This window comes from Gorilla gorilla, chromosome 10 (genome assembly GCF_029281585.2).
Source record: "Gorilla gorilla gorilla isolate KB3781 chromosome 10, NHGRI_mGorGor1-v2.1_pri, whole genome shotgun sequence".
NCBI classification, from domain to species: domain Eukaryota; kingdom Metazoa; phylum Chordata; class Mammalia; order Primates; family Hominidae; genus Gorilla; species Gorilla gorilla.
The window spans coordinates 75,070,131-75,095,256 of NC_073234.2; the positions used below are offsets into that span (position 1 = coordinate 75,070,131).

Consider the following 25,126-nt stretch of genomic DNA (forward strand, 5'->3'; position numbering starts at 1 on the left):
ACTGCTTATTTGATTCTGTAAAATCAAGTATAGAACTATACACATAATTAAGGAGACAGGGTTACATAGTGGTAAGAACATGGGCATTAAAGTTTGCATCTTGACTCAATTACTTTGCTAGCTAAATTATCTTGGACAAAGCTGTTTAATTGTTTTTAGCCTCAGTTTCCGTATCTATAAAATGGAGACAATAATGTCATGGTCACATAGCAAATATACTATGTATCACAGAATCGATGGCTGTGCTGTCAGAGTGCAGAGCCTGGCTCTTAGCCACTGCATGGTACAGCCACCCGCCTGAAGGAATCCTGACAGCACTATAAGCAAGAACTGCAGAGATCTGAAGAACATTCTACCATCTGCTCCTCTCCTGAATTGCTGAAGCACCAATCCTAAGGCAGTGTGAAAAAGAAAGTCTTTGAGGTCCAAATGACCATGCAGGCTGGGGGACTGTGACTTAGTCATTGAGACTCAGTCTTATCACATACAAAATGGAGAAAATGACAGTTAATAATTGGCTTTTAAATATCATAAATAACGTGCCTGGAATTGTAGTAGGTGTTTTCCCCCATCTCACAGAAACTCAAACTGCTCAAATTCAAGCTGAAAATGAATAACAGATGTAAATATAAGCACTCAGTCACAACTTAGAAATCATCTCATTCTGCTCATTTAACAAATATTCCTTGTGTAACTACCATGTGCCAGGTACTCTTTGAGGCTCGGAGATACTACAGTGAAAAGAAGAGAGAAAAATCCCTGCCTTGATGGGGCTACAGTGGAGAGGCAGACCATAAACAAATAAGTAGATAGATAACCTGTCAGCTGTTGAGAAGAGCTATGGAGAATGTAGCAATTATCATCATAGCTTCTTTTCCCAACAAACATGACATACAGTGATTAGTAAAATACAAATAATAAATCCTTAAAGTGATATGTTCTCCCTTAAAAAATGAATTGGTAATGCCCAGCAACCCTTTAAAAAAAAGTAGATGTTTGAGAGCCTTGCTGGCTCTGTTATTTCAACAACATGCATCCACTACAAGTATCTAAGAATTCACAGGATTCATAGACAACATATGAATGTCCCCGAGAAAGGACAACAAAAGGCAACTGTGAAGTATTACAGCAAAATGGGTCACATACCTAAAGACAGAGAACAAGGTGGTGCATGCATGTTAGCTCTGGGTCTAGTGAAATGGTTCAAAACCCACCTCCACCACTTTCTAGCTGACTGATGAAGTTAACCCTTGGAGCCTCGGTTTCATCATCTCTAGGATGATATTTTGCTTTCATAGCAAGGACTCACTTTTCAAAAATCTTTCCAACAATGTTAACATAGTTTGCAAATACCTAAGAGTTATAAAACTTCTTTTCCTGCCTCTCTTTATTTCTGTTACAAACCTATATATAATCTACTACCCAGGAAATGCCAATCTTAGGAACTATGTCCCATGCCCAGCTGCATGTTTCTCTGATTACACTACTGTGGTTTTACAATGACAATCATTTAATTTCTGGAAAAAAAATGCTTTTCAATTAAAACTATTTTTCTGGCCATATGAGATCCTCAAGTTAATATTACTTTTTTAAAAAACACAATTGTTTCAGCCAAACTTAGTGCGCAGATATCCATGGCGAATTCCAGAAGTAATAGGGGCGCAAATATAAAGCGAAGAGTTTACGGCAGAACTGACCACCAAGAGGAGGGAAGCATTGTAACAATCTGTCTCTAAACACTAACATTAGTGGACCAGCATTAAAACTCAGAGCACTAATTATAACCTTGAAAAAAAGTTTTTTCTTCATTTTATCTAATCAAGCTCAAAATAGAAGCTTCTTTTTCACTGTGAACAAACCGTAGCTAGCAACAACTTTTTATGTCTAGGAAGCTTTGCGAATGACTACTTTATTTGGCCTATGATATATCTGGAAGATTTTCAATGCCTTTTCATTTGTCTTAGGTATTGCCAACCCCAGAGCTTCACTGGTTTTACTTTTTTTTTTTCATTAGAGTAAAAGTTGCCGATGAAAAGCTCTAGTGTAGAAATCCTATTTATGGAAGAACTAAGTTCTGCCTGCCCACGAGGGGTTTGGGTTTCGACACAGAGCCTCATCTGGTCATTTCCACATCTTTCCAGGGAGTTGGGGGAAACAATTTGTAATACTGACTTTGCAAAGATGACATGCGAGATTATTTTTAAAAGAAGATGGTAGAAATCCAGGTCAAAATTTCTCAGTGAAAAGTCAATTCTAGACAAGAAATTCTATCACAGAAAAGTATTTCCTTTCAGGATCTAAAGAGAAAAGACACTTGCTCAATCACACCTAAGTTTAGCTCATGTTTAACATCCACCCCTTTATTATTTTAACTGTCATTCTATCTGAGGAGTTGATATCTGACAGGTCTACATCTGAATTATTGTAAATGTATGTATTTTCATATGAGTATGCAAAGACATTCAAAGTAAACAAAAATAAATGCTAATTAATTAAATTATAACGCAAAAGCAGGGCTTCCTCACCTACAACTTTGTTAAATTTAGATCTCTTTGGAAAACACATTGTAAAAACAAAATATCTAAGAATTTATGGGCAATTTTCTTAAGAAAGTTTTGCTCATGCAGTTGCCAGAAATGAGAATGGGTTCGCTGGTACGTTGTGATAAAAGTTCTGATTGGTTGGTAAAGAAGTATGGAATACTTATGTGCCAAGCCAAAGTGCTTTGTGTGGCTAGATACATGCTTTCTAATTCAAAGTGGTAGGTTTTGTCATTGTTTGAAACTACCTGATAACTAGAATTTTATATATTTTTTCCCACCAAAGTTACATTGTAATTTGCATTGCTGTGTAGTTTAGCCAGATCTGTTGTCCAAGCACAGAAAGAGTGGGAAGAAAAATGTGCTTGTTAAGTGACTGCCCTGTTTCTCAGCACACACTGTGCTTTGCAGATGTTCACTTGTATCTCCTATGTTGCTTTATAGGATATTAGAAAACCACCCAATGGAACTGATAAAAACGAGTTGGAACTTGTGACCAGCAGCTGGATGAGAGGAGTGTGAATCCCCCAAATCTTATGGATATAGTGTGCTTTCTTTGATGTTTCTGCCAAAGTGAGGCTGGAAAGCTAGGAAGATCTGTAAGACGTGTGCCAGCACAAAGTGACTACAATTCAAAAGTTCCAAAAACCTTGCTTGAAACAATTGCAAATAGCTCATCATTTTAAACCAGTGAACCCAAGGCTGAGTGTTTCATCAATTTACAGAAAACCAAGAAGAGAAATCTGACAACTATCCCAGTGTATGACTTACCATGGAGATCTTCAAGCAGAATCATTTTGGTTTGGGTCTCATTTTCATATTATAACACAAATTTGTGTATGTGGGTTAAGATTCATATTTGGTAGGAACTGCTGGGAATTCTTGCAGTTATATCCTCAAAAGACAAAATAAGCACAACCAACAGAATTGTGAAGCAATAAAGTTGGTTATGGATGAAAACTGGGCTGAACAGTCATAGGACATGACTTGTGCCTTTGACCTAAAATGTGCTTTTCTTTCCTTATCTACCCAGTGTAATGGTACAACTCTTTCAACCATCTTGAATTCACTCACATTTATTCATGAAATCCTGCTCAGCTATTCCCACTACCCACAAAGTGTACCTTTTTTGTATTACCTACTTTTTATACATTAGCTCATTTTCCCCCAAACAATGCAATAAAGTAAAAAATATTACTCTATTTTATAGAAACTTGCAGCTCAGAAAGGATAAGAAACTTGCAAGTTGATCCAAAATAAATTTCTAAAAAGCATCAAAAGGTTTCATTTCTGCATAATATTAAGGACTAAATTATAGGAAAACTCTCTCCCTATAAAACACTGTAAAATGCTGGATAAAACGTAGCATCCCTTATAAAATGAAAAAACAATTAGCCCACTAGCACTGGAAGTCATCAAGAAAATTGTTCTGTCTCAACAGATGCAGGGGGGCAGTTTGAGGTTTTTCTACTACTTTCCTAGTCCTGGAACCTATTAAGATGAGAAAGTAACATGAAAGTGATCCTGAAAAAATAAACCAAAACCTGGCTATTTCAATAAATAAATTGTAAGGGGGAGAGAGACAGAGACAGAGAGAGAGAGAGACGCAGAGAGAGAGAGAGAGAGAATAGAAAGGAGAGACAAATGGTAACTTTTTGAGTAAAGGAAATGTTAGAAATATATGAGTCAACTGCAGTGTATAGATCTTATTGAGATCCTGATTTTGACAAATCTAGGAGGAACTATTAATGAGTTAATCATGGATATTTGAACAGTGGTTTGATTCTATTAAGAAATTAACTTGTTAGGTGTATTATTAGTATATTTATTATTTTTTAGTCTTCATCTTTTGACTTACATAGCAAAATATTTATAAATAAAATGATATAAAGTCTGGGATTTAGTGCAAAATAATCCACTGTGTAGTGTGTGTAGTGTGTGGGTGTGGAGGAAATATAGGAGCATACAGATAAGACAAGACTGAGCATGAGTTGATAGTTATCAAGGCTTGGTGATGAGAATATAGAGGTTCATTATACAATTGTATCTACTCTTGTGTACGCTTGAAATTTTTCATAATAAGTAAGTTAAGGAAACAAAGTGGTTCTAGGCCTGTAACATCACTGGGACATATGGCAAGACAAACCCATCTGGAAGGGTTGTACTCTCAAATAGGCTATACCAAGTTATCATACATAAAGCCTCTTGGAAGATGAACTCACAAACCAAAATTAGCAAACACTTGAAGAATTAATTATTAGTGAAGGCTAGCTCTTACATGCACACACACACACACACACACACACACACACACACACACGCTCTAAGAATCAGAGCTATAAGAATTCCAAATAATGGAAGTAATGAGCAGAGCCTATAAAAAGTACATTCAAAACAAACACATGAAGGAAGGAACTGAAAACATAAAGAACAGGACAGTTTTTAAAGCACCAGGGATATGTGAAAATAACATCAGTAACAACATCAGTGAGTTCTAGAATGAAAAATTAAAATTGCTGGCAGTAAAAACTCAAAGGACAGGTAAAAGGCAGATTAAACCTAAATGAAGAAGGGAAAAGTGAACCAGAAAATCTGAGAAAATAACCCAAGATACAGCACAGAGAGATAAAGAGAGATGAAACATACTAGACAGGATAAGAAATATGGAGGGAGAATAAGAAGATTCTAAATATACATCTGACAGCAATTCCAGGCAAAGGGATCAAAGACAAGGGAGAAACAATATTAAGGAAAAAAAGGCTCAAATTTTTTCAGAATTCACGAAAAACCCAAAAATCTTAGATTCAGGAAACATAGCCAGTCCCTAGTAGGATTAACAAAAGCAGAATCCACTTTTAGACATATTGTAGCAAACTGTAGAACACCAAAAACAAAGAGAAAATCTGTAAAGCAACCAGAAGGGGCATGTTTCCTCTAAAGGGACAACAATGAGACTTTTGGCAGATGTCTTAGCAGCAATAACTGAAGTCCAGTGATAATAGGATAATATTTTCAAAAACACTGAGAGAAAATAGCTGTCAACCTAGGACCAGAGGAATGTTTTATAATCATTAACTTGTATGTAGCTGTTAAGTGGACTAAAAATGTTAAATGAAAATAGGCAGAACTATAAGGAGAAATAAACAAAACCACATAATTTTAGGACATTTAACTCACATCTCTCAGTAACCTTTAGATTAAGCAGAAAAACCCAGTAATGATGTAGAAGCTAAAAAAATATGACCCAAGATACAGCACAGAGAGATAAAGACAGATGAAACATACTAGACAGGATAAGAAATATGGAGGGAGAATAAGAAGATTCTAAATATACATCTGACAGCAATTCCAGGCAAAGGGAACAAACTTAATTTTAAAATTGAGTATAGAACCCTAAACCCCAAAATGAGAGAATCCACATTTTTCCCAAGCGTTCATGAACTGTTTATGAAGATTGGTCACAAAATAAGTCTAATCAAATATCAAATAATTGATATGAAAAACACATGAACTGAGCACAAAGCAACTAAAGTGAACTCAATAATCAAAAGACCAGATAAAAGACATTAGAGAAGACTCAAATAAATGGTGAGATCATCTTTGGTCATGTATAGAAAGTACAAATCCCAGGAAATTACCAAAAGTATTTTTCTTGGAACTTGAAAAGCCTATTCTAAAGTGTATATGCAAGAGAAAATGGCTAAGATTCACCGAGAAAATTTTGAAGAAGAATAAAATGAAGGAGGGTGGGTTGGGGGTGGGCTGCTTATCCTATCATCTTTATAACAAGATGCATTATAGCATCATTTTAATTTAGACAATGGTATTGGCATAGTGATAGCCAAATAAAACAATAGAACTAAGGAAAATCACAAAGCAAATCTAATATGGAAACTTGACAGATGATAAATGGGTGTAACAGATCACTATGAAAGGGACCGATTATTTATTAAATGGTGCTAAAACAATTATCAATCCATGTGAGAAAAAATGCATAGACCCTTCACATCATTGCAAAAAGAAACCACTTATAATAAAGATATGAATACCCAAAAGCAAACCTTTAACATTTTTAGAAAATGGTATAGAAAAATATTTTTATCATCTTGGAGTAGGGAAAAATTTCTTTAAACTATATCAAATCCATAAAAAAAGAACTGATAAATATAAATATATGAAGATTAAATCTTTTTCATAACAAAAACACCATAAATAAAAGATATGATACCAACCAGAAAAAGATATTTGTAGTACCTAAAACCATAAAGATTAAGTAACAAAAGTAACGAATCCTATAAATAAATAAGAAACGAACAACCCATAGAAAATATTTTTTGAATAAATAAATGATAGAACACAAAATAAAATGGCCAATCAACATAAAATATGTTCAACTCCAGTAGCAACCCCAAAATGCAAATTAAAACAAGATACCATTGCACACAAATAAGATAGGTAAAGAACTCTGATTTACCACTGGTGGAGGTGAGGTGTAAGTTAGTCCAATTTGGATTTGTGGTAGTGACTTGGCAATAGCTAGTAATTTGACGATGCCTGTATCTTATGACCCAACAATTTGACTTCTAGGAATATGCCTTAACAAGACTTTATGTGCACAGGGAGTTATAGGCAAGAATATCCACTGTAACACCGTAAATGCAAAATAAAAAATCATTTTTGAAAACAAATTTTCTTCAACAAGAGAATGAATTAACTGTTATATATCCCCCCCGCCCACCACCACTTTCTTTTGAGACAGGGTCTTGCTCTGTTGCCCAGGCTGAAGTGCGGTGGTGCGGTCATGGCTCACCACTGTCTCAACCTCCCAGGTTCAAATGATCCTCCCACCTCAACCTCCTGAGTAGCTGGAACAACAGGCACCTGCCACCACACCCAGCTAATTTCTCTACAAAAAGTACTTTTTGTAAAGACGGGGTTTTGCTATGTTGCCCAGGCTTGAACTCCTAGGCTTAAGCAATCCTCCCGCCTTGGCCTCCCAAAGTGCTGGGATTACAGGTGTGAGCCACTGTACCTGGCCAATGTTGTATATTTCTAACAGTGAAATTCAGTATAGCAAACATGAATGAATGGTATCTGTGTACTATTATAAATAAATCTCAAAAACGATGCTGAGCAGAAATGATATGATACCATCTGTATAAAAATTAAAATATGACATGTTGGTTATGGATATATACATATTTTCAAAGTATGAAAACAGGCTTATGCATAAAAAATACCAAATTCAGGATAGTACATATCTCTGGGGAAGATGGGAGGGGTAGGGGAATTTGATTAAGAAATGAAACACGGGAGACTTCAATACAATGTAATGTTTCCTTTCTTAAAAAATAATAAAAAAGCAATTATTACAGAATACTAAAATTTAGCAAAGCTAGGAATGGATAAGTGGGCATTTTTTTCTATGTTATTATGCATTATTTTCTATGTTATTATGCAATTGAAATGTTTATAATTTTAAAAAGCATAGAATTGCACAGAATTACTGACATTTGTTCAAGTTCACATAGAAATGAAAATTTAAAAATCATTACCAAATATTTTTTGGAAAATGATTCTACATTAGTAGAGCCAGAATTCTACCCTTACTCCAAAGCTGGAGCCATTCCTCAAATTTCAGACCCCCTCTCCTTTCTTTTTCTGATCTTACCCTGAGGGTTCATCATGTTCTTCTCTGTGCTAGCACGGTACATTGTTTAAGGCACCACCTTGGCATTTTGTTTTTAAAACTAAATTGCAGTTAGTTGTACCTGTGTTTCCTCACCCAGAGACTAAGCTCCTGGGGGCACCATACCTGGTATATGAAAATACAGAGGGAGAGTGGCTAGGGTGTGGCTTCTACTCCTAACTAACTCTTGTGATGACTTACCAGAAACTAATCACCAAGTTCTATAAATACTTATTCTTGCAAAATAATCAATTTCCAAAGAATGTAAGAGAATCAAAGATTGTGTTCCAGCCTTTCTCATGAATCAACAGGAGGGGCAGAATTGTTACAAACAGTATTTGTGGGAAGAAATAAACAACCTATAGTTTATTTGTTTCACTTGGGGATTTTTCAAGCCCTCGGAAGAGGGAAAGGAATCTTGCTGATGTGGATTGAGCCTACTCCAGTGGTATAGTCATGGGCTGGATTTCATTACTTAGCCATAATAAGTCAGTTCTCAAATTAGGTCCCATTCTAGAAATGACTGCAGAGATAATTCTACATCAAACTCCTGGGTTCATATATGTTGAATAGTACAATAAATATAAACATATTAAATAGCACAGCGCATAGCAATTATACAGTAAATCAATATAAATTGAATTATGTAACATTGGAATGGGAGTGTAAATGAGAGAACCATCTTGTTCAACCTTTAAAAATATTATCAAGTGGCTTTTCTAATTGAGAATATTTTATGAAAAACAGTATGAGGGAACATAAAGTAATATATATTATAATATTACTTCTCCTTTGAAAGTGTTTTGTCCTTTTCAACATGAGGAGGTCAGTGTCCCCAAGCAGCCTGCAGCCTCTCCTACGTTTCCCCCTCGCCTCCCATGGCAACACGGGTTAGCCAGACACTGAGCTTTTTGTGATGTGTGTGTGAGGACAGAGAGAAGGGGAGCAAAGCTTCAGGGAGGTCTTGAGGTGGAAAAATTTGTGACGCACACGATTTGGTGACTGAAGAAGAATTCTTTCTTGAGGGTTCTATAACACAATAGTTACGGTCACCCTATGTGCATTTAAAAATTCCTAGTTGGTCTCAAGCCCTTAATGCACACCAAAGCCCTTTAAGAGGCTTCTCAAACTACTTGTTCATGGAAAGATTATGAGACAAAGCCAACCTGTGTGGGTTTGGTCCTTCTGTTTCAGAACCTGACTAGCAAAGAGCCTGGGAGAAGTACATAAACTTATTGAACATGTAACTCATAAACTAAAAGATTCAAACTCTGTACACAGAATTCTGTACGCAGTCATGAAGAAATCCCTTCTCATTTATGATCATACATTTGCCTTAGGGAGTCCGAGTTTGCCCTCTTCACTGCCTTGGGTGCCCCACTATCTTCCTGAGGTAGGCACAGTCCTCCTGCAAGTTTCTCCCTGAGAGAAGAGCACCTCCAACCTCCAACAGAATTGATGAGGACTGAAATGCTGTTGCCCTTGTCTTAGAAAATGCCTCCTTCATAGCTTTCCTGGCATAGCTAAATGTGAGATAGGGCTAAGCCTGTGAGATCAGGCTAATGGCCTGATATGCATGCCACACCTGATACTTTAGAAGGAAGCCAGCCAAGGAAGTGTTTTTTCCCCCCACCTAGTAATAAAGCTAAAATTCTCTCCCTCGTCAAAGTCTAGTTAACACATTAGCACCCCCCTCCCCCTTTTCTGGTCTCCTGTCATTATCTTGCATACAAGAGAGAGGGCTTGATAATAACATATCTTAAAGGGGTTTTTAATTGCTCCTTACAGTGAATGCTGAATCTAACGCTTTAAAAACAACTGAGTAGGATGCCACTTAAAAGCGCTTCCTCCAGGTTTCTCACCACCTCTCTCAGTACCACGGCACTCCCAGCCAGGGGAGAGTTGCTCATTTCTGCAAAGATTAGAAGCAGGTCCAACAGAACTTCTTCAGCAGAATCTGAGAATGCTCACTTGTGAACAAACTGTCTGCTTTCTAACGTCCCGTCACTTACTGGACTTTTGCCAGCCCCAGGAAACACCATACTGAAACACTCACATTTATGAAATTCACAATTAGGGACCGTGGCTCTAGCAACATTAGCTCAGAGAGCATCAACTTTAAATATGCTCAAAAATCAAACTGGAGAGCTTACAGTATCCCATCGTGGCCATCCCTTTTCGTTTTGGAACTGGGATTGGACCAATTGTTATGAAAGGCTGCATGTTTTAGTCTTCCCTGGTCTTTCCCTCTTGGGTGGCTTGGGTTTGTGCAATACAGTACTTAGTGAAGGAAAAGCAGAGCCCAGCTCAGGACTTCTTAAGTGAGTGAACAGAATCCAATAAGAAGCCCTTAAATGTGTGTCAAAATGAAGATCTACCAAAGAGTGAAGGCACCTACTAAAGGCTATTACCTCATAAGGCTCAAAGGGCGGGTGGGGGGTGCCCACAGTATGCGATCACTACCCCCCACAGGACAGCAGGCTTGGTCAATGGCTGAACATATAAGCATTCCCCAATGGTACCACTCAGCCAGCCACCTTTGCGTCAGAAGCCAAAGTATCCTTGAGCTACATCTTGACATCAGGATACTCCCTGGAGCATAAAGAAATGCAGGAATTTACAGCGTGGAGGTTCCTAAGCCTTAAAGAGTTAATGCAGCAAAGGAAATGCCTAAGTTAACCTTAGAATTGTATTCACTAGCTAGATTTACTTGATTTTATTTTTACAGAAATTTGACAAAAGAAGCAATCTGTAAATGCAATGAAAACAGCTTCCTCCATATGTCTCACTACTGGCATGAGCACGGAGCCGCGCCACCCCATCGTACCTCCGTGTGTCAGATTACGGGCTCAGAATACCCATCGGAAACACTCAGACTTCTAGCTGTTCCAAGAAAGCCGTAGGGCTTTCAATAATAAGCTGTAAAACGAGCTTAAGAATCACTGAGGTTGCTGTGCAAATGTATAACCCTCACCGGAAGTGCTATGGACTGAATTGTGTCCCCGTAAGTCATATGTTGAAGCTGTAACCTCAAAAGTAACTATATTTGGAGATAGGGCTTTTAGGAGGTAATTAAGGTTAAATAAGATCCTAAGCATGGGGTCCTAATCCAACAGGACTGGAGGATTCATGAGAAGAGGAAGAGAAAGAGATCTCTTCTTCTCTTCACATGCATGAACTGAGAAAAGACCACGTGAGCACACAGCAAGAAGGCAGCCGCCTGCAAGCCAGGAAGAGAACCCTCCCTAGCCCCTGACCATGTTGACACCCTGATCTTGGACTTCCCGTCTCCAGAACTGTGAAAAAATGAATGTTTGCTGTTTAAGTCACCCAGTCTATGGTATTTTGTTATAGCAGCCTGAGCCGACTAAGACAGAAAGAAAAATGTATTTTAGTTAATGCCATATGTGTAGGTGTACACATATGAATTTTAAAATTAACCGGGGTGATGGAGTGAGCTGCTTCACTCAGGCATCTGACAGTTACTCTTGCCAAGTTTTATCTCAATACACAGAGATCTGAGACTGCATCCAAAGCATCTGAAAGAGGGTGTGCCTATGGAATAGGTTTTTATATAGCTTATGCTGTAAAGCCTGTTCCTAGCATCTATTTTTTTAAAAGAAGTTCACTGTAAGCTTATGAACTCATCGTGATAAACCTAGACTTGAACATTTACAGCAAATAATAACTGGAAGGTTAAACTATGACATCATGAGGTCCCATCCAGCTCTGGATTTTGATGGACATTTTTTGACCAGTACTTCCTTAGTTTGCCAGGATGGAAGACCTAAAAATGAACTGCATTTTGCAGTGAATTATACCTAATTAAAGTTTAATGACTAGATTACATTCCTGTCTGATATGGTTTGGTTCTGTGTCCCCACCCAAATCTCTCTTGAATTGTAATCCCCATGTGTTGAGGGAGAAACCTGGTAGAAGGTGGTTTGATCATGGGGGTGGTTCCCCCTATGCTCTTCTCATGAGAAGATGAGATAGTGAGTTCTCATGAGATCTGATGGCTTATAAGTGGCAGTTTCCCCAGTGCTCTCTCTCCTGCAGCCCTGTAAGATATGATTTGCTTCTCCTTTGCCTTCTGCCATGATTGTAAGTTTCCTGAGGCCTCCTCAGCCATGTGGAATTGTGAGTCAATTAAACCTCCTTTCTTTATAAATTAGTCTCACGTAGTATCTTTATAGCAGCATGAGAACAGACTAATACACTATCCTACAGTAACATAGAAACATATATGCTGAACTCTTCAACATAACCTTATGTGTTTCCTTTTAATGTTATCATTAACCCTTCAGGCCACAATACAACCAAGTGGATCCAGTGAAAGACCATCCTTAATAGAAATGTCTCAGGTACAGCTAAAGGCAAGAGCAAATCTAGAAAACATCCATTTTCTCAGACCACACTGAAAGAGGGCATCATATTGGCAATCTATCTATTCAACTGTTAGACCAAACATTAGAGAAACCTATGCCATTGCTTTCTTCATAAAAGGTTAAGAGTGGTAATATCAACATCTAGCATTCAGCCACATCAATCCTAATATGTCCTATTCTAGTTAGGAGAGTGCAAAATAAGTCAAATGACCTTCCTGGGTCCTGCCATTTTATAACATGAAATAAAAAATCTAAGTAATGTTAAGTTAATATGTTCTGAATTCTTCTAGAATCCAGAAGCCAAAATGGAGTAATAACACATTCCTTACTATTACCTCATAGTTGTCTTAAATGTCATAAATAAATTTGTCTGTGTTTGAATATACAACTACAGTCAGCCCTCTGTATCAATGGGTTCCATATCCATGAATTTAATCAACCACAGATCAAAAACATTTGGATAAAAAAAGGATGGTTGTGTCTGTACTGAACATGTACAGACTTTTTCATGTCATTATTCCCTCAATAATATAGTGTGTCAACTGTTTACATAGTATTTATATTGCATTAGGTATTATAAGTAATCTAGAAATGATTTAAAGCATATGTAGGATGTGCATAAATTATATGCAAATACTACACCATTTTATAGCAGGGACTTGAGTATCTGTGAATTTTGGTATCAGGAGTCCCATTACCAATCCCCTGCAGATACTAAGGGATGACTGTATATAGCTTAAAAATGGGCATATGCATGTTCAAACAGAAGCTCTGATAATGGCAAGTATGGAATAAATAGATTTCAGTTCAACATTTATTAATTATCCATTATGTCTCAGGGGATATATAGTGGCCCTGAGAATATTACTTAAAGTAAGAGAATAAATTATTTTATTTTTCATTTGATTATCCCAAAATTCTATGTACCAGTATTTCTATCAAAAAATTAAATCCAAATGATGACTGACATCTCAAAAGCTTCCAGAGACTAACTTTCTGAGTTGAATATATCCACAATACAGGATTAAAAAAAAATATTAGAACCTGCTGCTTCTCCTCATTTTTTTTTTTTTTAAAAAAAGAAGATTTAGGGACAATTTCCTCATTATATAAGCACTCTCTTGGCCTTTGCACATCAGGCTTAGTAGAAGGCTGTAAGTAAAGGCGAAAACACATTTCTCCTGCTGATTCTGAACATCTAATGATTTTGTTCAATCTTAACCTATCTTATTCTTTATTCTATTACTGAAATTATTTCAGGAAACATTTCGCCAAATTCTTTTTTTTTTTCTGTTATGGGGTCTCACTCTGTTGCCCAGGCTGGAGTGCAGTGGTGCAATCTCAGCTCACTGCAACCTCTGCCTCCCAGGCTGAAGTGATCCTCCCACCTCAGCCTCCCGAGTAGCTGGGACTACAGGTGGGTGCCACCACACCCAGCTAAATTTTTGTATTTTTGGTAGAGATGGGATATTGCCATGTTGACCAGGCTGGTCTCAAAATCCTGAGCTCATGCAATCTGCCTGCCTTGGCCTCCCAAAGTGCCAGGATTACAGGTGTAAGACACCATGCCCGGCCTCACCAAATTATTGAATATTCCATTTTATTTCCAAATATATATATATATATATATATACAAATTAACTTCTTTTGCCAAAATAATTCAATTGCATTCCATTTTTATACTTACTATGAGAACTTCCTATGCCTATACAATAATTTTCCTGTCATTATTGTTCTATGTATTCAATGGAGATTGAGTTGGGCCATGTAATTATCTCTCCTCAGTTCCTAACAATCCTGTGGCAGTTGCCATAATAAAAATTATTTCCCAGGGATACCAGGGATGCGACATTATATTTTGGAAGCATACTGAAGTCCCAATATGAAGAATAATGTGTTACTATGCAGTATACTCCTAAAAGTATAATTCCAGATTAAAATTGTCAAATGTCAATACAACTCTATAGAAAGTTAACACCACATTTAGCTTCTTGACTTGAGGGTTTATCCCATACCCTAATGCCAAACCTTTCTCTCTTCTAGTTACTTTTCATAACCATGATCAAACCATTTAGCTAAATTATTATCTTACTTTCCCTACTTACAAATTCTGGATAACAACTATATTTGTTCCTTATTTGCTATATGTGATATGTCTTCTTGTGAGTTTCATGGTATATTCTGCTTTAAAATAAATAACCACCCAATTTTCCCTTCCATTAAGGCAAAACTTAAAATCGGTTTTTAAAACCTGAATAAACCTGCAACTTGAATTTCTTAGGATAAGTTAACATACGAAAACTGTTACTGAAATTTTTGACATGACTTTTAATCATTACAGATTCATGTGATGAGTTTTACGAATGACGTTAAATAAAGGAAATATTCTTCCCTTTCTTTTAAGCCCTTGCCTTAAACTTTCCAATGTGATTAATGCAGTATTTATCTCAGGGTTTTTACTCCACTGAGTGGGGTATGGGAGCAATGGAGGGAGAGTGGGGGAAGCTAAAAAGCACAATAAGGCAAAGAAATTCTCACTTTCCATGGGAATATTCCCTACAAGGGCCAAGAGAATATCGAATACTAAACATATTCACTGGGGATGAGAAGCAAGAGTTTGCACTTAAATGGACTTCAGAGTAGAGATGCCAAAGCAAATAAATCACTGCAAGTGGAATACTTTGAAAGGTAAATGGATCTTAAAAATATTTGTGTACGTTAAATTTTCTAATCGGAAGTATTCATTACTGTCAGATATAATAAGGGCACATGTCCATCAGGATCTGGAGATCTCCTCCAGGTAGTTGATTCATTATTTTTAGGCCAATGCGTAGCACAGCAGACACCCTCCACAGATGTTACTGAATGAAGAAGGGAAAACCAAACGTTAAGTATGCAATGCTTTACCTAAACTAAACCTGTATTCATTTGAGTGAGAAATAAAATCTCCAAAGTCCTTAGATTACTACAATCCTTACACATTTTTCATCAATAAGAATTCCAGAAAAATGAGCAAGCTTGAATTCCCATCTGACTTAGCTACTAAAGCCATTAACAGAATAAAATGCAGAACACACTTCTCTGTCCTAGGATCCCCTGTACCCAGCTAAGTGCATCCTCAAAAGTTGCTATTTCACTTTGTTTTGTCATTGCGGTATGACTTACAACCCTCAAACCATCTATAAAGAATTATAATACATGAACAGCACTTTTACAGGTTACGTAGTCTCCATAGTGACTGCATTCTGGGTTTTTTTCCCCCCTTACAGGAATCTTTTGTAATCAAAGTAAAAAGACTTCAATCATCTTTTGATTGGGGATTGGAGTCACATTTACGGATAGATAAAAAATGACCTATTTGTTTTCCTAAAATCCCACTGGACATAAATTTCTGATCATAGATCACCAAGGGCCTCCCTCTTTAGTCTGTAACCACACCTTGAATATTCATCAAGTCACCCAGGCATTGGTCAAAGAGAAGTCACCTAAGTGGATTTACCCATATATCCAGGTTCTGTTAAGGAAATGGCAATCCCCAAATTCCAAGTTAATGGGATAGTGGCCCCTGTAAAATGAAGTGATGACCACATGAGAAGAGGCAACCAGAATAAAGGGAAACAGAAGAATGAAACATGGAAAGTTGTAGACAGCGTGGGTGCCTCACTCAGCTTGGCTTCAGCCTATATCCCGGAGCCAGTGTGACTCAGCCTCAGCCCCAGGGATGGGCCTGGATTGCTTCGGTTTGGTGGGGCTCCTGAACAGGGAAAACTGATATAACCCGGCAGGATATACCAGCCCTGAATCACTGCATATCCCAAAGGAAAAATGACCTTGGGGAGGCCACTCTCCTCCAAGTTCATTGTTATAAACCTCCAGAAAGATTCAGAAAGTACTGGACCAATCAAATACCACTGTGATTGCTAAATAGTAACTTGGCTGAGAACAGAGAAAGGTGAGACAGCAAAACTGATATTTTCTTCAGGGTTCAAACTAGTCTTGGAAATGTAGCGAGTCAAAAATGATAGTTTTGCAAATCTAGAGATGAAATAAAGCCACCTTTCCTCTGAAGAGTGACACTGCCGGTGACTGCTTCCCATGCAGCTAATAAGTAAAGCTAACTCATTGAATCATGCCATTCGTTGGCACTATTTTAAGTGCTTTACATGTATTAATTTATTTCATCCTCAGGGCAACCCGAAAAGGTAGGAATTATTATCATTCTAATTTTGTTAGTAAAGAAATGGAAACCTAGAGAAGTTAAGTAACTTGTCCAAAGTTATTTGGCACACAAGTTAGCACACAAGTTATTTGGCACACAAGTTAGGTGTGGCGGCGCACGCCTGTAATTCCAGCTACTTAGGAGGCTGAGGCACGAGAACGTCTTGAACCTGGGAGGGGGAGGTTGCAGTGAGCCAAAATCGTGCCACTGCATTCCAGCCTGGGCGACAGAGCAAGTCTCTGTCTCCAAAAACCCCCCCAAAACCCAAAGTTATTCAGCACACAGTGGCTGAGCTGGTGCTCAACACCAGGTGTGGTGTGTACACATCTGCACTTTGCCATCTGCCTCACTATCTTTTCCCTTCCCTGAAAGCTTGGAAGAGTGCCCTGTGACCAACCACAGACAGAGTGGTGAGGACAAGCTGAGCGTGGTGTCTGTGTGGGACAGTGACACATTGCCCAAATTCTGGCCCTGCTAGGATGAGAGTTGTTCCTGGCCTGGCTCCTCAGAGACCCTCCTCACTAGTCTCAGGACATCTCTACTAGCTGCTCTCCTCTACATAGATTCTCAGTTGAAAGAAAAATCTAAGATGACAGATTTCATCAGGGCTATGTACTGAGAGCAAACTTCAAATGAATCGTAGATGATAAAAAAGAAAACCAGAAAGAGCAGAGACCTGGCTGTATATAATGCCCTTTGTGCAACACCCAGGGAGCTTCCAGGGCAATTAGGAACATCATCTCCCACAGGAGCTTTAGTTCATAAAATTTCTGAGTTGCATGGTTTGTATGTTCATGCCTTAAACCTTAAAATAAGTTTTTTCTCCATCTAATTTGCCTCTTTGGTGCTGAGCTTTTGAAGCTGCAATAAAGGAAGGATGGGGAACACATTCGCAAATGATATTTAAAAACATTGAATGAAAGAGCTTCATTCTTTGTTTGTTTTAATTCCCCTGGCATTAAAAGACAGACATTTTTCCCCCTGGGTATGTGGATCGTCATTGAGGTGCCTGAAATACCCAGTATATCTTACTGAAAAGCTATTTTTAAAATCACTTGATTTAGAAAACTCCAATCATGATAATTTCATGGGAATTCCTAGTACAAAAATTAAAGTTTTAAATTACTATGCAAAAATTGTGTATTCAAATAATCTTAATTAGGAAATACCTCCATCGATGCATATATATCAGGTCTCTCTAATGTCTGTCCCTGATACAAAATTATTTTGAGGGATGTTTTGTGAGTTATAGTTCCTGCGGTCAGTAATAGCAGTAAGGATGCAATATGAGACAAGGAGTCAAAAATGTCATTTCTAGTCTCTCTTGATTCGACCACATTCAATCTCTGGGCTTGAGAATGTCATCTAACTTCTCTTAGCCTATTTCCTCACATCCAAAAGGAATAACAGTTCCCACTTCAAAGTGTTGTTTCGTGGCTCAAATGAAATAATGCATGTGAAAGAGTTTAATATGCTACAAGACACTGTAATATAACATAATATTAAAGTTACAAACCAAATGTGGTGGCAGTGTGGTTCAATGAGGAAAACGCAGATATAGTCTAGCATAAAGAGGAATCAGCATGGCTGAATGCTTTACCCACTCATGACCCTGGGTGAGTCTGGCCTGGGTTCCCTCATTTGAGAAATGAGAATGATTAAAACGATCCCATCAGGACGATGTGGGGATTAGAAATAATACGTGTCAGGCCTCTAGCAGGGCGAGCACACAGTAGGTATTCAATAAGTGGCACCCGTTTTACATTAAAGAATTCATTTAATCAAGCCAAGTATGCTACATGTTTCAACACTCACAACAGCTGAGTACTGTTCTACTTAGAACAGTACATCCATCGGTGGAGTCCCAAATATACCTCTGCCATGGCCAGCGCCCTGGGTTTATCCCACTTTAGACTCCAGTGGATTAAGGCTGTGCTTGCTGTATTCGCATTTCCTGCCTTAGCCCATCATTTCATGAAACTTACTAATGGAGCCTCAGTTTAAAACATAAAATGAATGCTACTCAATGTGGCAACTCCAAGTACAGGCTTTCTCCTCTCCTGCTTTTACTAGATGAACTTAATTCACTTTTTGCCACTTGTTTAAGGACAGGGGTGGGGTCTGGGTAATAGGATAAGGAAAAAGCCCGAATGAATCCACTGTTGTTATTGAGGCTGTTCAGTCTGACCAAAATAAGCAGCTTTTGAAATGAACTCCCCAGCTCCAGAGCGTCAGAGTCAGGCCCCGCGGAGGCGCTGGGAGCGGCGAGCAGGAGAGGGGCAGGAGCCCTATCGCGTCCAGCCGTGCCCCGCCCGGGAAAACCCAGTGCCCCACGCATCAGTCACCAAGCAGAGAGCGAGTTAGAAGAGTGAACCTGGGGAAGGGCACATGCAGCTGGGTTAGTCTCAACTCGACCATGCGACTTCGCATTCCTGTTTGGCAAACGCGCTTAGGCAAAACAGACTCGATGCTTACAATGATCCCAGCCCAAAATGGAGTGTCCCTGACTAGCAGGGAGGAGCTGATGCTCGCCATGAGGAAGCCCACCACGGTCACGGCGATGCCCAGGGCCAGCTGCAGCAGGGCGAGCAGCAGCGGGAACCGGCAGCCGCAGCAGGTCCGGGGTTCCTCCTCCCCGCACTCCTTGGGGGCCCCCGTGCCCTTCTTCGGCTCCATGTCGTCGGGCCCAGCGGCGTCCGCGGCCGGCGGGCCCCCCTGCTTCTGCTGGCCGCGGGGCTGCTTGTTCTTGCCCATGGCGCTGCGAGGCTGGGTGGGTGGGTGGGTGCGTGTGCGGCGCCCTGGGCCCTGGAGCGCGGCGCACGGCTGGCTCGGCCTGCCCTGGTATTCGAATTATGGAGGCTGAACAAATATGGAAAACATTTGGAGCCGACTCACCGAGCCTCCAAAGGCCACGGGGAGCCCGCAGCAGAGGGGGTATTCGAGGGGGGTCGCCAACTGCCAACGCGCCGGGACGCAGCGCCTGCCGGGCCCCGGGCAGGGTTTGCAGGTCGCCCGCGGAAACCGGCGCGGGTCCCTTGGCCGCCTGAACCTCTGCACTTCAGACAGGCTGCGAGTGCGCGCGTGTGCGAGTGCGGGGCGTCTGTTTTCCTCACTCAAAACTCCAGGATTGTTTTGGTTTTGCTTTCTGTGAAGTGCAATGCAAGGTGATGAATGTTGAAATCGTTTGAGCTTAATTAATACACAGTTTAATCCAAAATAGGCATTGCTGGGCTCTAAGCTGCGAAGTCATTTCCAGAAGTTAAGTCGTTGTTACTTTCCTACAGAGGCACAGGCTCTTTTCTTCCTACTTTCTGTAATCCAGCTGACAAATGAATAAAGGCATTTTTCGCATTTAGGTGTTTTTGAATCTTTCTAAAGATATCTTTCTAAAGATATTGGACTAATTGTGAACTATCTTTCACATATATTATTAATTATTATTATTATTTTCCAAACAGGGGCTCACTGTGTTGCCCAGGCTGGAGTGCAGTGTCACCATCCTAGCTCACCGCAGCCTCAGACTCCTGGACTCAACAGCTTCTCTCTCCTCAGTCTCCAAGTGGCTGGGACTACAGGCAATCACCACCACATCTGGCTATTTTTTTTTAATTTTTTTCATAGAGATGGGATCTCATTATGTTGTCCAAACTGGTCTTGAACTCCTGGCTTCAAGGGATCCTGCTGCTTCAGCTTCCCAAAGTGCTGGGATTACAGGCGTGAGCCACCATGCACCCGGCCTCTCACGTGTATTTGTTTTTAAAAGCTCTGTTGGCTTACGCCTGTAATCCCAACACTTTGGGAGGCCGAGGTGGGCGGATCACAAGGTCAGGAGTTCAAGACTAGCCTGGCCAACATGGTGAAACCCCGTCTCCACTAAAAATACAAAAATTAGACAGGCGTGGTGGCACGCACCTGTAGTCTCAGCTACTCGGGAGGCTGAGGCAGGAGAATCGCTTGAACCTGGGAGGCAGAGGTTGTAGTGAGCCATGATCATGGCACTGCACTCCAGCCTGGGCGACAGAGCAAGACTCCTAGTTAGTCTTCACTCATCTCCACAACAGTGCTTAGGGGGATTGGATTGACCATCTTAGAGATAGACGCTTTTACTCAGTCAATATTTAAGAGTTATTTTTAAAGCACCTACAATGTGCTAGGATATAAAGATGTTCAAAATAGACTTGGTCCTGGCCCAGAGTCACAGAAGAAATCAATAAAACTGATTATTCTTATTCCCGCATACCTCTACTCAGTAGCACTTAGAGCAAATTTCAGCGAAACCACTAAAAAATGATCCCATCACTTTGGGGGTATTTATATCTCCTTTGGTATGGTCATTGTAACATTCAGAAAGCTATATTCAAAAATAAGTGACGTTGCCAAGATGTTAGGATAAAGGCTACTCCTAGCTTGTTTGCTATCGGAAAATTTAAAGAAAATCCAATTCCCTGCTGTTTGCTTTAGAATTAGAAACTAATCATCATCAGCTCTTTTTGTAAACTGCCAAGTCCCCACAAAAGTAACTTTGAAGACAAAAAGTATGTACTTCACCCTTACTTATTTTATGAACTTAGGTGTTCTCCTTATGCCTTCCATCTGGACCAGTGAGAAAAATAATGGTTCATGGAACAAATACATTTGCTTAGAAAACAGAATCTAAACCACACATCCCAGTTCCATGCAGAGGCAGTAGAAATAGCACTCACTCTTACCAGAAAAACAGAGTGGCTGAGGCAAGTTTATGGTCAGCTTTGGGGCCATCACACCACAAGGGCTTTCTATTGTGAACAGACAAATAAAAACTGGCGTTATACCAGGATACCCACCTGACTTGGGCCTGACTGAGAAGAACCCAAATGACAAAACAACAAAATGCTTGGTTTTCCTATGTAAATATGGTAAATATTTATAGAAAGTCAACTGACTACCTGGAATCAAGTATGTATTGTTATTAACAATATAGCTACCTATTACTGAGTATTCTGTAACAAACACATGACAGGTGCTTTACATATTTTATTGTCACCCCTTATAACCACCTTATAATTATAGTTTCCACTTTTAAAGATGAAAAAATGTGAGTATCAGAATTATTAAGTAATTGGATTAAAGTCACTAGCCTACTTATGAATGGGGGTAAGTGGAACCAGATGTGAACTCCAAAGCCAATGGTCTAAAGGATTAACTGTTTTATTAATTACTTCCTGTATGTATATTGCCTATAGGCAAACAAGTGGCTAGACTGTTTAAATTGTGATTTTAAACAATTTAATTATCATGGGTAGCATAGTATCTATAATACAGTTAATTACAAACTTAGACCTAGAGATGAGTACTTTACAAAAATATCTTGATTCATCACCATAGTATATATTTAATAGTCAACGGAGACCATTATTCCTATTAGTACTAGTTTATAACTAGATACAAGTTCTATTTGCTGACCATACTGCCAAACTGTCTTGCAATTAAAAGTGAAACATTTTTAGCCTTTTCCTCAAAACCTTAAATTATATGTAAGTTTAAATAGTCAAACAAGATAATAGGATATTGCTATACATTTGTCTTCTGAGTTTCAGACTAGTGGCTTACAGTTGTAAAACAGTTGTACATATATACTTTTTAAAAAAGCTTACTTTTAATTGCCTCACTGAGACACATTACAAATGAAAGCAATGTAAATGAACAACATCCCAGACGCATTGAAATTCTTCTAGTCTGATTACAACTGCAGACTATAATTTTCAGCCTTTGGTGGTCTAGGGAAACTCACACCTGCTCAGCTTCCCAACAGCATGGTTGAATCTGTGTTTGAGGAGGCCTGGTCTTTGGTAATACCATAAGATGATAGTGATGAGGATGTCATTTTCACTTAATTGGTATTTGAAAGTAGAAACAAAGAAAAGTTACTGTCAAATAGTGATAGAGAGTAATCAAGGCTAAAATAGATAAGACTGTCATTAAGGATACAACAAAGAAAACTCTTCCTTTTACATGTCCTTTCCACTGAGAAAAAATCATCACGTCTACCTCATCACAGAGTTTAACAGAAATGAACTGGGTTTTTCAGTATTCATAAATTATGATGTCACTATTTTATAGGTTAAGCAATAACCTCTTCAGATATTTATATTACCGGGAAAAAAGGCACAGTAGAAACAAAGTGTTTTCAGATACTCTTGGCTGCTTCCATAATTCAAAACTGACAAAGATTGTAAATTAGAAATTGCAGGACAGTAGTTAATATATGGTTTAGATTATTTTGATCCTCTTGGGGGAGAAAACAAAATCAAGCCAGTATCTCTATCTTTGCAGACTATCTCAAACTTAACATTATTTTGAAGTATTTATGCATCAGAAGTTCAGAACGGGCAAGATGATAACTCTTTAAAACTAGTGTGATTAACAAAATGTCCTTAGGAAACCCAACTAGAAATAATCTTTAAACCAACATATTCTCAAACACATGATCTTACATTCCCCAAGAACAAAAAAGGATTTCAGAAAAAAATTATTACATTTCCAAGGTCTATATCAAGTCTTTTTCATATGTAACTAAATCTATCTGAAATGTTCAATTAGATTCGATTTAAAGAAGTATCAAATACTCTGCAGAAAACAATTGGGAATTCATTTGTGATATGCAGGACCGCTGCCCCCATATGCCTTGCTGGCCGCCATACCTAAAATGACTCTAGGGATATTGCTGACCTCTGTGTGTGTATTTGTGTGTGAGTGTGTGTGTAGAACAAATTAAAGCAACTCCTATTTTTTTTATTTTCTTTATTCCTATGTCATTAATTCTAAATGTGTCTTTGGGCTCAATTTTTTTCTCAGCAGAATTGACCCATTTATAATTTTTGCTTGCAAGTTTGTATTTTCAAGTTAAATATCATATGGACAACGCAATCTTTATGGTCAACAAAGGGCTTATGACTTTCTCATTCTCTCTCTCTCTTTCTTCCCTGGAGATGGGGTCTCACTATGTTGCACAGGCTGGACTCAAACCTGTGCTCAAACAATCCTCCCAGCTCAGCTTCCTGAGCAGCTAGGACTATAGGCACATGCCACCATACCTGGTTTAACTTTTTCATTCTCTGGAGGGCTATAGAAGTGATAAATCTCAATCATTTAATCATGCATTTCACCTATTTTTAAGGTGCTTTTTATAATACCAAATTTTTCTACATGTAATTTTGATTTTTCCACTGCATATGATACTGTAGAAATAACTAAATTTATTTGAATTGAGAAATACAGGAGAAGAATGGATAAACAAATTGTGGCATATCCATACTGTGGAATACCACTTGCTAATAAGAAAAGGGGTGAACTATTGATGCAGGCAATGACTTGGATAAATCTCATTAACAGTGTGCTGAGTGAAAGAAACCAGACACAAAATAATACATACTGCATAATGCCATTGTATAAAAATTTTAGAAGGCAAAATGAATCTATGGTAATTTAAAAAGTGATTGAGGAGTTGGGATGAGAGAATTGTCTCGAAAGGAGTAAGAGGTGACTTTCTGGGTGATGGAAGTAAGTCTTCTGTATCTTTGGTGATCATATGGGTGTTAGTTGTCAAAAGTCATTGAACAACACTTATGATCTGTGCATGTTATTGTATACAATGACATCTCAATTTTTAAAAGTGTAATAAAAAGAGAAATACAGGGAGTCACTGGATGTCACTCAGTAATTAATAATAGAAAAAGTAGGAGGTTTTTTATAAATTTATCTCACCAAACTCTCCTAATGCCTCTACTGCCATTCTAGATCCTCTGTTTTAATTATCTATTGCTACAATAACAAATCACCCCAACATTCAGTGATTTGAAACAGTAATTGTTATTTCATGGTTTCTGTGGGTCAAATATTCAAACAGCACACAGCAGGGATGGTTTGTTTCTTCCCGTTATCTCTCGACTCTTAGCTGAAAGACTTAAAGACTGGAGGCCTGGGATCAGGGGGATCCAGTCTTAGCTGAAGCAGGAAGATCTGCTTCCCAGGCGGCTAATGAATCTTGCAAGCATGTTGTTTCCTTTCCAGATGGTCTATCCACAGGGCTGCTTGAGTATCCTCACAACATGGTGGCTGGCTTTAGACTAACTGATTCTGAGATTGAGAAAGCAAGGCAAATGCAATTCTTTACATGTACAGCCCCTGAAGTCACTTAGCAACACTTGAGTTATTCAGCTGTTTAATATCAAGTCACAAAGTCCAGCCCACATGCAAGGGGAGAGTAAGATCCATCTATTGAAAGGAAGCATACCAAAAAATCAAAGGGTAT

At 38.7% G+C, this 25,126-nt stretch overlaps 1 protein-coding gene and 1 long non-coding RNA gene across 4 annotated transcripts in view; one reads left to right on the forward strand and one right to left on the reverse strand.

Annotated features, from left to right (window-relative positions):
- Window positions 1–3,500, forward strand: part of LOC129525849 (uncharacterized) — a 58,599-nt gene extending 55,099 nt beyond the window's left edge. For both annotated transcript variants that reach the window (XR_010129355.1, XR_008670365.2), the window contains one exon: window positions 2,985–3,500. This is a non-coding gene — a long non-coding RNA (uncharacterized lncRNA). The remainder of the gene's footprint in view (window positions 1–2,984) is intronic.
- SSPN (sarcospan) overlaps window positions 1–19,953 on the reverse strand; it is a 37,947-nt gene extending 17,994 nt beyond the window's left edge. Inside the window, exon 1 of one of the 2 annotated variants that reach the window (XM_004052886.5) lies at window positions 19,732–19,953. Coding sequence is in view for 1 of the 2 variants with exons in the window: in XM_004052885.5 (XP_004052933.2) it covers window positions 19,312–19,590 (279 nt within the window). In the remaining variant the exon portion in view is untranslated. Of the gene's footprint in view, window positions 1–19,311 lie in introns of both variants that reach the window. The other variant, XM_004052885.5, reaches the window with a different exon arrangement.
- Window positions 19,954–25,126: the final 5,173 nt, after the last annotated feature.